General features: G+C 27.1%; 1 protein-coding gene across 17 annotated transcripts in view; it reads left to right on the plus strand.

Moving 5' to 3' along the window:
- The window catches only part of bt (projectin protein bent), a 229,024-nt gene that overhangs the window by 121,565 nt on the left and 91,626 nt on the right, over positions 1–15,833 (plus strand). For all 17 annotated transcript variants that reach the window (XM_085953753.1, XM_085953755.1, XM_085953760.1 and 14 more), the window contains 3 exons: positions 8,464–8,599; positions 10,113–10,349; positions 11,510–11,646. In XM_085953753.1, coding sequence (XP_085809879.1) covers positions 8,464–8,599; positions 10,113–10,349; positions 11,510–11,646 — 510 coding nt within the window. The remainder of the gene's footprint in view (positions 1–8,463; positions 8,600–10,112; positions 10,350–11,509; positions 11,647–15,833) is intronic.

Raw genomic sequence — 15,833 nt, forward strand, 5'->3', positions numbered from 1 at the left:
ATCAATTAAAAAATATATTAGCATCAAAATTGTTACCTTGTAATAAATAATATTTTTAAATTATTATCTATGTTTCATATACAACAAAAAATCAGTTGTATTTAACTTAACATATAATTTTACATAATACCTATACATATACAAAAATATTTTATATTTATTGAAACATTTAGCAAACTTACTAGCATATAGTAATGTTTAACAAACTTTTGTGGAATAGGTATTTACTGATAATAATATTGACAAACGGTCGATATTATGCTGTATTTAATTTGTAAACATAATGTAATTTTGGGTGAACACTATATAGCTATAGTTTTTAAAAGTTTTGTACTTGAACAAATTTAGTAATTTGAAAATATTATATTCATTGATACCTACCGTTTTTACAAATTGGTTTGGTTGTAACAAACACCACTATCAAGACTACAATTTTATTTGATAATTATGCCAATGTTCGATGTGAGAGTATGTTGAACAAAAATCTAGTTAGTGGATTTTCTGAAGGAATAGTATCAATTTAATCTACCTGCGTTAATTATAGATGTTCTCGCGTATTACTTTTATTTGATTCACCAATCCAGGACAAGATGTCTTGTCAAAATTAAGAGCAGGTGTGTTGACGGGCATCGTCTCGGTTATATTTTTACGCCGTCCATATTTCAGTGGCGGTAGTGAAATATTGTCTGCACATATGAAATATTCTTTGGCACCGTCAATTGCTATGATGGATGTCCAAACCGCACCAAATGTCTCTTGTTTCTATTTCAAGAGAATGAAGATTGGCGCTTGGTGCAGCCACCTATGTAAATATGATTATTATTCTGGTTTTCTATGAGGTGTACTGTTCCCAGTCAGGCGCCTATAGATCTAATCCAACTCCTGTATGATGCGACTGTAATGATTTTCGTACGTGACGATAGAACGGGTATAATTATTATAACCTCGTTCACACTTTGATGTTTTTCCTTTGAAAACTTCCAAAATTATCACGCATAAATTATCGTGACATCTTCCATTAAAATTTCACTTTCAAAAGACATGTTGTACACAAAAATTGTCACTATAGCTTTAAATATTATTCTAGTTTAAAATATTTTTATACGTCTACTATAATAAAAGTGGAAAATTAATATAAGAAAATTTAATCATTTTCAAAAACTCATAAATTATAAAAATTGAAATATTTCTTACTAATACCTACAATACTTTCTTACTAAATATTCTTTACTAATTTGTTATATGAATAAATCTAATTAATTTTCTTACAGCATTCATGACTAAACATTCTTCTGATCTATGTTAATTTTAATTCATTTTTTTTTTCTTGTTCCATTGCACTTTCATCTGATATGACTTTTTTTCTTTATTATTTAACAGAATGGCAGCACTTCAAACTCTACGCTTCTTCTTTCTTTTATATGTTTAATAATATTTTTCAGCAATTCACCATTTACTACATCACTGCACTGAAATCATAATTTGCACCATAGTGACATTTACCCAACCGTAATAAAAATTACGTAGATAATATATGAAAAACGATATTATTTTATATATTAATTTTGATTAACAGTTGGATGAATGTAATATGAAATATTTTAATTTAATCTACAATCACTAAAGCTTCCTACTTGGAATATAATATTACACAACTTATTATGTATGTAAAACAGTTAATATATTTACATTTGAATGTTTTTTTTCTAAATATTATTTTAGGAAAGATTTGGTTACGACATACTACAGAACATTATAAGTAGTGGAAGTATTCAAGTCAATATTATATCTACATTCTCCAATTATAATATTTTAATAAATCTTTTTATAAAGTTCTGTATTATGTCTTTCCTTATAACTGCAACAACATATTTTTCTTAGCATCCATTTGCAACAACAAAAAAACAACAATAAACCTAATACTTTGTATTTATTTTATATATAAATAATAGTCTGCATGTCATAATTATGCTTTTGTATATATTGTATGCCGTTATTGTTATTGAAAATTTTATAAGCTTGTTTTATGCACGAAATACGCATGTTAAAAAACTTAATTTACATTCCAAATATTTTATAAGCTGTATTTTTTACTGTCGCTGATTCACTTGGTAAGATCTTCGTAAGTTATAAGTAAAAGGTATATATCCATTTTTAAACGATTAAAAAAATAGTTAAAGCACATTTAACGAAACTATTAATCTGTTGATACATCAAAATGTTATATTTTTTATGTAGATATATTATAACAACAAATCAAATAATAAAATTAATTAATTAGTCTAATATTTTTAATAATATTAACACATTTTTTTATAAATATTGTTGATTCTCATATTATTCTAATGATTTAAAATAGTAATAAGTTTATTTTACATTTAATTATAGTAATCGGTTTAAAATATATTCATTAAAATTAATAAAATAGTCAAGTGTTCATAATAAAAATATACAGTATTGACAAAAATAACTTTAAACTTAAAATAACTAAAAAAACATTAAATACAGTCAATCAGTGTAGTTTTTTTTTAAATGTACTATAGCAAAAAGTTTTCAACTATCCCCACTTATTTTTAAAATATAGTTTAATTATTTAGTATATTAATGACGCTGTAATATCATGCAATTTATATTTAATTAATTATATCTCGGTCATAGGAGTAAATATTTTCTTGGTATAACTCTGTATAACGTACGGCATACTTGAACTTGCTCCCTTTGCGTGGGCGTTGATATATGAATCCGTTCAAAGAACTACAGGTAATAAAAATGCCAAATGTCGAATCGTTCGACGCAAATGATGCTTGAAATTGCTCGTACCAATATTCACTTGTCACTAATTAATCAGGTGTATGCATTATAAATAACAGTTATTTTATTAAACTGACAGACAGTTAATCGTTATTGACACAATATTAACAATTTGAATATACGCCAATTTATACAAATAAAATATTTTTTTAACAGTCCAGTTATAAATTATTCTTATTAGGTGTCGAAAGATATACTTATATTTAATTAAAACGTGTTAAATACTGTACTTGAATTCTAGTTAAACGTGTACCTACATATTATTATATAGTATTAGTTTATATCACATTTGTTTGTTCAGTAGGTAATCGATATTTACATAATATTATAACATATTATTACTTTTCGTTAAAAATAGTTAATCAATCCATATCATTTAAAATTGATGATTTACATTACAATAATAATTATAAAATGATAATAAATTGTATTAAGTTATTTTAGGATCTATCTAAACAACTTAATAAGATACATAGGTTACATTAAGCCACAGTTAAATTGTCACATAAAATATCTTTCAATTTATTGTAATATGACTTGTTATAGCAAGCAAATTGTATTGAAGTATGTACATAAAAAAAGTAATGGCTTAATTTACACGTATGAGTTTGAACAAAAAAATATTAATAAGCTCTAAATTAAATGAAGCTTTCATAAAACAAAAGCACAAAAAGTTCATATTTTAAACTGAGCTTGGTTCATCCCTTCCCATGTTAGAAGAGATTTTAAAAAATAAAACAAAAAAAAAATGGTTTTAAAAAAACTATAGACCTACAAACTTATCTGGAGAATATCCGAAAATGGAACTACGAACTACCATAGGACGCAATTTTAAAAATGTCATTCAAATTTTGTCCAGTTACAAGTCTTGATTGGGTAGTTTTCAACAGTGGCTCCCCCATCCCATTATTCAGATAAGTGTCTAGGTCTTTAATGTCATGAATTAATTAAATACGTAGGTATATTACTTTGTAACGATTAGAATGTGATTTGAAATTCCTACCGTTTAATAATATAAATTTCGTAGCTAGTTTGAACAAAATACGATTCTATTATGAGTTCAGATAATGATTCAGTAAATCATTCGCTGTTTAATGCAGTCAAAGAATCTGTTCATGAATCATCGAATTTAGCAACGGTAATCATCCATCGATCTGCTTGCTAATAATTATTCACAATGTCGTTCGGATCGGATTGTTAATCGACAATGACAGAAAGCTTTAGGGGGCGTGCCAAGGAGACCGCCCACTTACTCACCTGTCAATATCGATATCGGAATACCATCTCAATGATTTAGAAACTGACATCCAGCACCTGTCTGCTTATTTTTCCCACCTGACCGGAAAAATAACATCGAGGCTATTCGTATTTTAATTTAAAATATTTTAATGGTCACCACTATAATCCAAATCTTTAAAAGAGTAAAATACCTCAAGTGTTTTATAGTAGCGATATCGAGATGTTTTATCTTGGAAGTCTGGAAATCCACTTAATCTATTTAATTCAAATGCCTCATGATTTCAGTTTTAGCTTTCATATAACTTTCACCTGACTTCATCTGATATGTTGTTTAAAATATCATTTCCTTTTTTATAATATTGTTCACAATAACTTACGAATTGTCATAATGATTAATTGAGTTGCCTAGAGTCATTACTCACATATTCCAAAAATCGAGTTTTGAGATACCACCATAGCACTGTTTTTTGTAATCAGAATGCAAGTATTGAACACCCTTGAATATTAATGAGTGAGTGAGTTTATTTACATTTTTTTTAAATATATTTAACACTCCTAAAGCTGAAAATTACACCAGACTATCATAAATAGAACTCCCTGATTGGTTAGAAAGGTCTTGATGACAGAACTCAAATCATTTATTGAAAAAATTGAGTTATGACACCAACACAGTAATCTTTATCAACGATTTTCATATGTTTTGATTAAGCTTGATAGCTAACTATTTTTTTGTATACATATTAGTGCCTTTAGAATCACTTGGTATATTATTTAACTCAAAAATGACAAAATTGCAAAATGTGAGTTATGACTCTAGGCAACTCAATTATTATTTATAAGTTGATAAGATGTATTCAGGATCTGAACATTTTTAAACGTTGTAGCTTCTTAATTAAAATAAACATATCACAAAGTGTGAAAAATTGTAATTCATTATCAAAAAAATACTAAAAACCGAAAAACGACTTGCATATTATTTGGATGTGAAATGCAGTAGTTTTACTGCTAAAATAATCAATTTTCTGGCATTAACATAAATTAGACATTTATTATGTGTGTCCATACCTATTAGAGATTAAGTTTACTTTTGACAGTTAAAAAAGTCTTCAGTGGCATTTACCCAAATCGTAGTTCCGTTTTGCTTGGATTAAAAAGTAATTAACGAACAGTACATTAATTGTCATTTTTTATATTATTATTTTTTTAAATTTCAACGACAAATAAATCAAGGCTAAAACTTTAATTCTGAGGGTAAATTGACAGATTTTTCTGACATTAAAAATATTATTAATGAATTATCACACGAAATTTTTAAAATATCAAATTATGTATCAGTTTTTCAAGTTGATGAGGATTTTTTTTTTATATTTTGTTCGCCTCTGTGTGACATAACTGGCGCACTTTTAATCCCTCTAATTGATTGAAAATAGTCCGCTGATTTGTGTTCGCGCGGGAAAATAGCCGCCATTGCAACTGACATTACGCGGGCAAATTTAAAAATGGAACACCCGTCCATTTTAGAATTAATTCAAAAGCAATGCATAGGTGGCACATCCATTTTATTCACTTATTAAATTACTATATAAATAAATTATTTATTTATTCAACCCAACATAATGTAATTCTCTAATTTATTTTATTGATTTTTTCGTTCAATACAAATGTACTCAATATTTGAGGATCCTCGATTTTTATAAATTAAAATGGATCAAAATTATGCATATTACAGGGAAAAAAATGGACTGAATGGGATTCACATCTTTCACTATCCATGAGAGTTTGAATCCATTGGACACAATCTCTTTCTATGATTTATTTTTTTCAAATAAATATATTATTAGCTTCTGAGGTTTCTTAAATTTAGTATTATTTATTCGTTAACAGTTTAAAAATCTGCACATTTTTTTGACATATTAATTAAGTACTAAATTAAAAATAATGTTGACTTTGTAAATGATACACGCGAACTTAAAAAAATAGAATCCAAATAGTGATCTGCTTGATAGCTATCATCCATTTCTCGCTTTCAGAATATTGAGCAATGAAGCTTAGTCAACATTCAAGCGAGTCACTCAAAAATATTAGTCTTGTACCCTTCACTGCGCGAAGTATAGTCGCAACTAATCAAAAATAACGTGCCCAACTATGCGATATAATTAAAAATAATATAAATACCCTTTGGCATTTCTCGGTCATTCTGTTGCTTAAAAATAATACCACCTGAGCTGGCCGCGTATTACAAGTAATAATTTATTCAAATATTGTGCAATGGTGGACGACGGTTTTTATTTGAATATTTTTTATTCGTTCTGAGACGAATCGAACTGTCGGGCGGGAAAAATTGAAGTCTGTCGGAGGGTGCGGACATTTCGAGTTTTCCTTCAATTGTTCGATATTCGAAATAATCGAAAAGTTTATAAATATTTCGAAATTTATTATGCCTTATCCATACAGTGGATATTGAAATAATAAAAAAAAACTTCAGTTTTTTTTAATAAGTTTTACTGGTGATTATTGGTGACCTATTAAATATTAAAATTAAGTTAGTGATACTGTGAAGAAGTAAAGATAGGTTTATTAATTTTATTTTATCTGTAATTAAACATAAAAAATTAAAACTAGGTACTTAGTTTAGTACTTAACTTCAACAGTCATAAATAATTGAACTTTTTTATTTGTATAAAGTTTGTTTAATTATTTCTGTGGTTTTTTTGTATTGTAACATACCATGATAAATATTGGTTTAAATATTACTTTATCAATATTTCACGTCGTTTCAGTGATAAACATAGTATTGTTAACTTTAACTGCATTTTAATTATATTTTAGATTCAGCAATAAATAATATATTATTAAAAATAGATAAATATAAGTGAGTGTAATATTACAATTACACTGTATATAACCAATTTAATATTTTAAATATTACGTAGTAACAATTAAAGGTGTATACAATTGTAATATGATACTGGCTTATACAAACTATAGTTAATTATACCTAAATATATACGTGCGGACTTTAACTATCGTTTTTTATACATAATATCATGCTTATATTTGCAATAGTATTATTACACTATTTTACCTACTTTGAGATATAATAAATTAATTTAAACACTAGTAACTTAAGAAAGAGTCCTAAATATTTGTATCAGCAAAAAGTTTCACGTAATATAAATTTACTGATTGCTTGAAGTATTTTATGGTTGAAACCAACAGGTTTTTTTTAGTTTTTACTATATAGACGTTTAAATTATCGAAAATTATGGAAAAATGGATATAATATCTCTGATATTCCGAAGGTCTTACTGAGTGAAGTTTTTCTGAAGGCAAAATGCCTCCAAAAAAGAAGCCGACCAAAAATGACGTAAGTGAAAAAATAATTGTGCCATGTTTATAAATCTTTCAATTGAAATATATCGATTTTTTTGTTTTATATTTGATGTTTAATACCGTAGTAAACCTTTATAAATTTTAAATCAGTACAATAGTGTTTTCTCCTCTTTATTTCTTGTAATTTAAAAAAAACTATTTTCCAATTAGATTGCTTTTTGTGTTGACGAGTAGATTAAATTTAATATTAAATCTTTCCACATTCCCCTCTTAGCATCTAGCTAGAGATATTTTTATACATTTTCTTACCTTCCCATATCGAAATAATGCCGGATTTTAAATGATATCCTAAAAAATATATTTCATTTTAAATCTACAACATATATTGTTATATTACTTTTTTATTTGATTTAATCTGCGATCTTATATGTTTTTTATATTATTTTATATATTATTACTTTGTATTCACCACATATTATAAAAAATATTCAATTAACATACATATTTTGCTCACATATTAGTATACATTTGAAAATTTCATGGTTTTTGATGTAAAAAAAAACAGCTGTAAACATAATGTGAGAAAGTGAATGATATTGAATATTTTTTTATGTGGTGAATACCAAACAATGATAGATTACAATATTTATAAAAATATTTATAATATATTTAAAGATAGATGCAATTATTTTTGACACGATTAATAAAAATATGCTAATTATTTTTTTTATATTCTATTCTCCAAAATACTTAAATAAATTATCATTGAAATGAATCTTATCATTTTTAACCACATATAAAAAAAGCTTTATTTAAATATTAATTATAAGGCATTCCTATCGATTGATCAGTCAAAATAAATATATGAAATAGTCATACTTACGTACTTATTATCCTATAATAATTATTATTGTGACAATATTTTGATTCGTTTAACAGCGGCATTTTTCAAAGATTCCTGTTTCTGACCATCCTTGTTTCCTTATATTATTTCAATTATCCCAATTATCAGAAATCCTTTATCCGTATCCTTAGTTCGGTTCGTTCAATTGCTGATCTTTTTTTGTAAATCTTCAATAGCGTCGTCGCCCAAGTACAGATGTACGACGACCATCCATCGCGGACTTGGACCAGCCTTCCAGCCCCCTCAAACCGACCGGAGACGGGGGTCCCCCTGTCATTGTCGACGTACAAGAGAGCTACTCGGCAGTGGAAGGTACTAATGTTTACTTGATTGTAATCGCCATAAAAAATCATCATTATGCATTTTTCAAACACTGACGATACGAATGTTGAGAACAAACTAGAAAGCTAGAATAATATGAATAGTCACGTTAATGCTCTTCCATGTGTAGAGTGTAAACAGGTTTTATTCTCGAGTGTAAAGACATATGGAATAAGATTAACTTAATATTTAATATCAGATTTTTTCAATATATGCCAGGGCACGAAATGGACCGGAGGGCACCGGAGGGCACCGGAACGCCGTTCCGGTTCATGAAATACCCAAAACTGTTACTGCGTCTCGTGGAAAAAATAATTTGACCGTTTGAACTAAATAGGCCATATCACAAAAAAATCGAACACACTGTCTTTAATAAAATATAAGTACGTATAATTGGACAACAATGTTAATTACTTTTGGAAAACTATCAAGCGCTCCGGTTTGTAAAAGCTAATAAGATGTTAAAAAAACATTACTAAGTACCTTTTCTAACACAAGAATCTCTCGTGGTTGGGTGTCAATGGATTAAAAATATATTGTTTTTAATTGTGATATGTAAGATAATATGCATTAAAGTTTGTCAAGGAAACAAAACGCAAAATTTCATATTAATAATATTCGTCGGTGGACTTTGTATTTCTTGCATTTTATGGCCGTACTGTTATTAAGTATTGAATCGAAACTGGCTTCAAAGCCTCGGTACATGGCGACTAGAATTTGCAACTATATTTTATTAATACTTTGGACGCGGAAGACGCACCCGGCGCGTAATGACCAGGCGGCCGATCGATGTAATTAACGTGCATTTTAAAGGGGGCAATTAAAAAATCATTATCTACTCAGCAGCGAATGAGTTAATCACTCCTATGGTCTTCATACGCTTCTAAGATAAAAGAATTCACCGTTCAAGCAAAAGTCACTATCGGCAAAAATGACAGTTTTAAGATATTATTTATGTCAATATTTTTAGAATATAATACTCTTTAAATGAACTAAAGTTACTGGGACAAAATATTGTATCTGACTATAGATCTACCATCGTAAGTTGGCGGCCGGTCGAATTTGAAACTAAAATTGTCTATCGAGGATAAATTTGTTACAAATGCCATTTAATTTTACAACATGTTTGGATTGCATAATATTTGTACAGAAATCTACTACCAATAAAAAATTATAAATTACCATTTTTTTGTTAGTTATGGTAATATTCTCAATGTCATACTAGCGCCCTCCCTGAAACGCCAATTTATGATGGTAGATCTATAGCAGCAAATATTTTCATTTGCATTTAAACTTTTAAAGACTATTTATTACCTTAATACTATGTTTTTGCTGATAGCGACTTTTGTGTAAACGTGTGTTTTTGTTAAATGTACCACCATGATCAATTGTCATCTATTTGGTTTCATTATCTAGATCCCATAATCTTTACAATAGTAAAAGACGACCATATTCCCGTTGTAAATGAATTAATTCAGAATCCATCATTATTTATTGTTTCCAGATTCCGTTGGTTACCTCACTGTCCAAGTGGAGGGTAACCCAGTGCCCACGTTCAAGTTCTACAAGGGCGTGACTGAGATCATTGAAGGAGGTCGCTTCAGTTTCTTGACTGATGGAGAGTATGGAACCATCACACTCGCCATGAAAAAGATCAAGCCCAACGATGAGGGCAAATACAAGATTGTCGTCAGCAATTGCCACGGAGAGGACTCCGCTGAGATGGTACTCTACGTATCTGGTACGAACTATTTTTAAAATAATTATATTATTACATACATACCGAAAATAGTAATACTTCGAATGGGTTAAACCAAAATGACAAAAGTGACAAAGTACTAATTTACCGTAGAGTCATGTCAAATAACTCTTTTATGTGCATCAACATCATATATTTTTTACTAATTATACAATCAAAAAATAGTTATTACTTCTTCATAAAATAACCCTTGCTGACGAGTTTTTGGGGCATTATTGGGGTATCAATATAAATGATATACTTACTCGCATCAAAATGTCCCTTTTGGCTTTTTGACTAAGCTACTCTATATAATACACGTCATATTAATTTATATTGAATACATTATTGCTTTAAAAACTAAATGAAAATAACAGATCGACCGTGGAAAGGAAAAAAGGCGTAATCCACACAAATCAAATTTTACAGGAGGCTCAAAAATGTTTTTGGTATGGTTTTCAGTCAAAGTTAAAATACAAAGTAGACATAACCTTAAAGTGCATATTAATAAATAATTAAGGTTTTATATCTTTAATCTAATATTAAATATTGAGTTAATTAAAAAAACCCAACAAGAATGATGGTTAAGTCGTTTTTCCCACGTCACTTCATTATTTATTTTTTTAATTTCTGGCTAACTTTAGATAATAATTCGGCATTTTCAGCTTACGTTCTTTGTACACAACTTGTATTTAGTTGTGTTGAACGTTATTATGCAATAAAACCTATTTTGAAAAAAATAGTGTTACGCCCTTTTTCCTTTATACTGTCGAGATGAAATACATATATTGAATCAACTCAAAAATTTTATTAAATTTAGAACAAAAACAAAAATTTGTTTATTTGTGTATAAGGTATTCCAAATTTAAAACAAATTATTTTGCATTATTTTGCTAGATGTTAAATAAATGTGTTTTTCCAAATTATTGTTCTTAATTCAATTAAATTTAAAAGTACCTATTAGTAAAAATATTAATTTATATGACGCACGTACTTTTACAATATTTATATCGAAACATCTCTTATTATTAAGGTTACCTACAATCAATCTTCTGATAACAAAATAACACAATTATATTTATAATGAAACATTTGATTAGTGAGTCTTTCAAGTTTAATAAGATAATTTGGAACCATTTTTAAAATAAATTGACATTTTTTAGATTCCAGTGGTATGGACTTCCGTGCTATGCTCAAAAAGAGGAGGTACAACAAGTGGGATGACGGAAAGGGTGATCCTGACTGGGGAGACCTCAAGGAAACTGAAAAACCGATGCCTAAACTCAAAACCGTTGAAAAGGTATGTAGGGAAAAGGGGTGATGTAATATTAAATAAATTTTAATATTCAATGAATTAGTTCACTATAAGTTCAGTTATAGTTTTTTTAATTCAAATCTTTCCTTGATTTAAATAATAAGTGGAAATTTCAAGTATAATTTAAATTTTTAAATTGTTATTTTTACAAAAAAGTTAATTATGAAAAAATCTTATTTTATTATTTACAATTTTTTAGGACCTGAAATGTCTTTAACAAAAATAGTTATTATTGTAATCCGATCAAATCCATAATGCTATTTTTTTAATTAAAATGTTTTGTTACATATTTTGTGTCTAAACACTGCTTAACACAAATTTAATGAATAATATCATTTTTGTTCAAAATTTAAATATACTTATTGATTTATCAACAACAGAAAAATCACAGACTTAATCAAAAATGATAGTACAAAATATATTTCATTAAATTTGTTTTAATTTATCGTTCCCTCACTTGTGACTAAATAATTTTCATATTATGATGTAAGATTGAATGAAAGTTGAATACATATAAGTTGAATGTATGAAGTATGAAATGTGATAAAATGTTTTAATACTTATGCCATTCTTTTTATTATGTATTTAGGTAAAAAATATCAAAATTTCAGTATACAATTGCATTACTTTACTGCTTGAGAATAGTTACACAAAAATAATTATGGTATTGTAAATATATATAAAAAAACAATTACACACAATATAGTAGGTATAAACCTACTTATATTGATTAATTTTACTGTTTATAATTTTTATCATGTATAATAAAAAAAAACAATAGCCATTTGCTGATCTGGTGCCCGATGGAGAGACCGGTTGGTTCAGAGACAAACTGGACGACAATAAAATTGTAATAGTGTGCGATGGCGGTGAGGTATGCCGTGTGCCAGCTGACAGCAGGTTTGAGGAGCACTGGAGGTGGTTGAAGGTCCGACATTGGTCGAAGTGGTCGATCATATTAAAAAATATAGTATTTAAGCCAAATCCCTCTCATTTTTGTAAGTTATTCTGATTCCAGATTTAAAAAAATAATTAATTATTATTTTAGCTCATAAGCGAAGTAAAATATAGGCCTACATAGGATGGAAAAACGAACTAATTAGTTATTTCATTACCGTGAATAACTATTAGCTATTCCCCTTAAGCATTGGGCTCTTACATTGGACCAAACATACATATTATTACAAATACTATAGTTTACCAGCAACAAAACCGAGCCCAGTTTTAAAAACTGGCTCTTTACCAATTACGCAACTGTCAATTCAAATAAAGTTTAATATAATATGAAAGTAAAGCTGAAAAAAGATTACTTTTTTACGTAATTTTTTGCCTTACTATAGTAGATATACTAATACGTAATAGAGTCACGAAACATCGATTGAGCACCACTGATCTGGAACCAGATTACATACAAAAAATTCCATATTCTTTAAAATACACTCCCCTCTACTACAATCCTGTTATAACTAGTATCTTTAAAAAAGTCATAACATAATATCACACCTCTATTCTTTCCCCATTATAATATAATTAATACAATATTTCCATTTCCTTTTTTTCTAAAATACTTGAATATTATATTTAAAAGAAAAATGAATCATTTTAAAATTTATATTAAATATAAAAAAACGTCCACATACCAAAAAGATCATGTAAATCAGATATTGGTAACCTCTTTGAAGTAGTTTAGTAAAGATTCATTCTATTTTTTAAAACTGCAAACATGCATGTGTCATATTTGAAATGGGTAACTAAAATGTATTAAATATAATATTAATTACAATATAACTTCATACAAAAATTGACATTTTTCTCTTAAATATAATCAATAAATTACTGTATTATATATAAAATTTCAAAGGTTTTGAGGTGATCTACTTTTTATGTTGCAATATATTTTTTGATGATAATACATAATATATTAAATTTAATTATTTTATATAATATATCTAGATCATCTCAATCCTTTTATTATAAATAAATATACGATTGTTCAAAGCTATTTTACAAATGATCTAATTTTAAAATTACGAATTTAAAAATGTTTTTTTTTTTGTACTTGATGATAAAAACAAATATAGATTACAACTAAATTGGGTACTGTATAAATTTGAAGACGTTTTCATTGTTATTTGATTATCATAATTCGATTATTATTACATTTTTTTTAAATTTTGTTTTGTCAAATATACTTTGATAAACTCTTTTAAAACAAAGAAAATTTTGACAAAGGTCACTTTGTAAATAGCTTTGATCAAATTTAAATAATGAAATGTATAAAAAATAAATGTAGAATATGGTTGAAGTCGCTTATTCAAAAAATTAAATAAAATTAAATAAATAAATAAAAAAACAATAAATAAATAAAGAGGCATTTACATAAATAAAACATTATTAATATTTACTAACATATTCATTTTCATCTAATGTGTGCATTCAGAATATTTAAGACATAGAAATTACATATTTTATTTTCTTCGTCATGATATAAAAATACTTAAAATATTTCTTAAAAAATATATCATTTCCATAGTTGTCGCATATTATCTTATAAATAGATAATAATAGTTTATTCGATAATAGTAAATAGTTGTGTTTTTTGATGTTATTATTCTTTTTTTAAAAGGGTTATTTTTGTTAACTCAACTTCATGTACGTCGACTGTATGATTAAGGAATAGTCAACAATCATGAAAATGGGTTTATACCCTGAAACAACAGTCAACATAAACGGCTCGACTAGAATTTAAAAAAAATAACTTTTTTCAAACCATTATAATGGAGTTCTACCATGTAAACGCCAATTTTAAAAAAAACTGATTTTATCATGGATTAGTAATAAATATATAGAGTACGTTGATGTGTTACACAACAACTACATAATGTCAACATTTATAAATAAAATTACATTAATATCATATATATATTTATACTTTCTATTTATCATATTTATTAAAATAATGAATTTGTCATAAAAGAGTTGTCTGTTAGTTTTATTCTTTTGAACCCCATGGCCAGTTGCAAGAGTGTCCGTTTTCCGTATTTGTCAAAAATTACGTGTGATTTTTTTATATCTGTGTTTGATCCAGAGCAAGAACCCAATTGGGTGAGCAAATAGTTAACAATCAATTCAATTTTTAAACAAGTCCTTTGTTCTGCTTATGAATAAGAATAGATATTAACTATTCCGTTGGCTTAAATATTCAATTGTGCTATTCATTCATCAAATTACTAACAGTATTTCATCAAAAAAAGAAATATAATGCATATTAATTACAAATTTGACATTTTTCTTTTCTTAAAAATCATTGTCAATGGTTCACTAAAATACAAATACATAAATAATTATATGTCTTAAAATGAGTAAGTACTTACCTGCATTAATGTGTAATTCGATCAAATGGGAAGATGGTCATATTTAATTAATCATTTAATATTGAAAATTTAAGGCTTTCTATGCCAATGAAGTTTTTTTTTTCAAATAATAAACGCCCATTTGTGGAATTATTCCATTAATATTTTATACCTACATGATACAAAATTTACAGCCAGAAACATAAATATTTTCTTTTATTGTATTTTAAAATGAAAATAACTTTGTATAATTAAATAAACCACAATTTTTTCATGTTGTCTCGGAATATTAATTATTCTTAAATATACATAGGGACTTATACTAATTTGGTTTGGTACCTATATGCATACAGAATATTGTATCTAGGTTATTAGGAAGAAAACATATTCTACAATGTGAATGAAAAGTATCGGAATCTGTGTACCGTTATACCTAAATGTTGGAATGAAGGTAAGGCAATAATGTGATCCAAAATACCTCCCTCTTTATGTGCTTTTATAAGTATTGCGTCTTTGAAGACAAACTGTAATTTCAACTTTTTATTAATCTCGTTGGCGTTTCTTTGTAGAACTTTTTTATGACTGGTCAAAAACACTAATACACTACTTTTTTGTATCTGAGAATACTTACCAACAATCACTACAAAACAATATAATACCTTCAATAATGTATTAATTCCCATACTTATTCGAATTTGACCAGTCATAAATCTAGTTATATCCGTTGATTGGTGTGGTTAACTTAACATGAAATTTCAGCTTAGTCTACTGGTAATAAAATCTTGTAATTTACATTTGACTTTATACAGAAACCCAAAC

Source organism: Rhyacophila brunnea, unplaced genomic scaffold (genome assembly GCF_057557595.1).
Source record: "Rhyacophila brunnea isolate RB1 unplaced genomic scaffold, BYU_Rbru_1.0 scaffold_4, whole genome shotgun sequence".
NCBI lineage: Eukaryota > Metazoa > Arthropoda > Insecta > Trichoptera > Rhyacophilidae > Rhyacophila > Rhyacophila brunnea.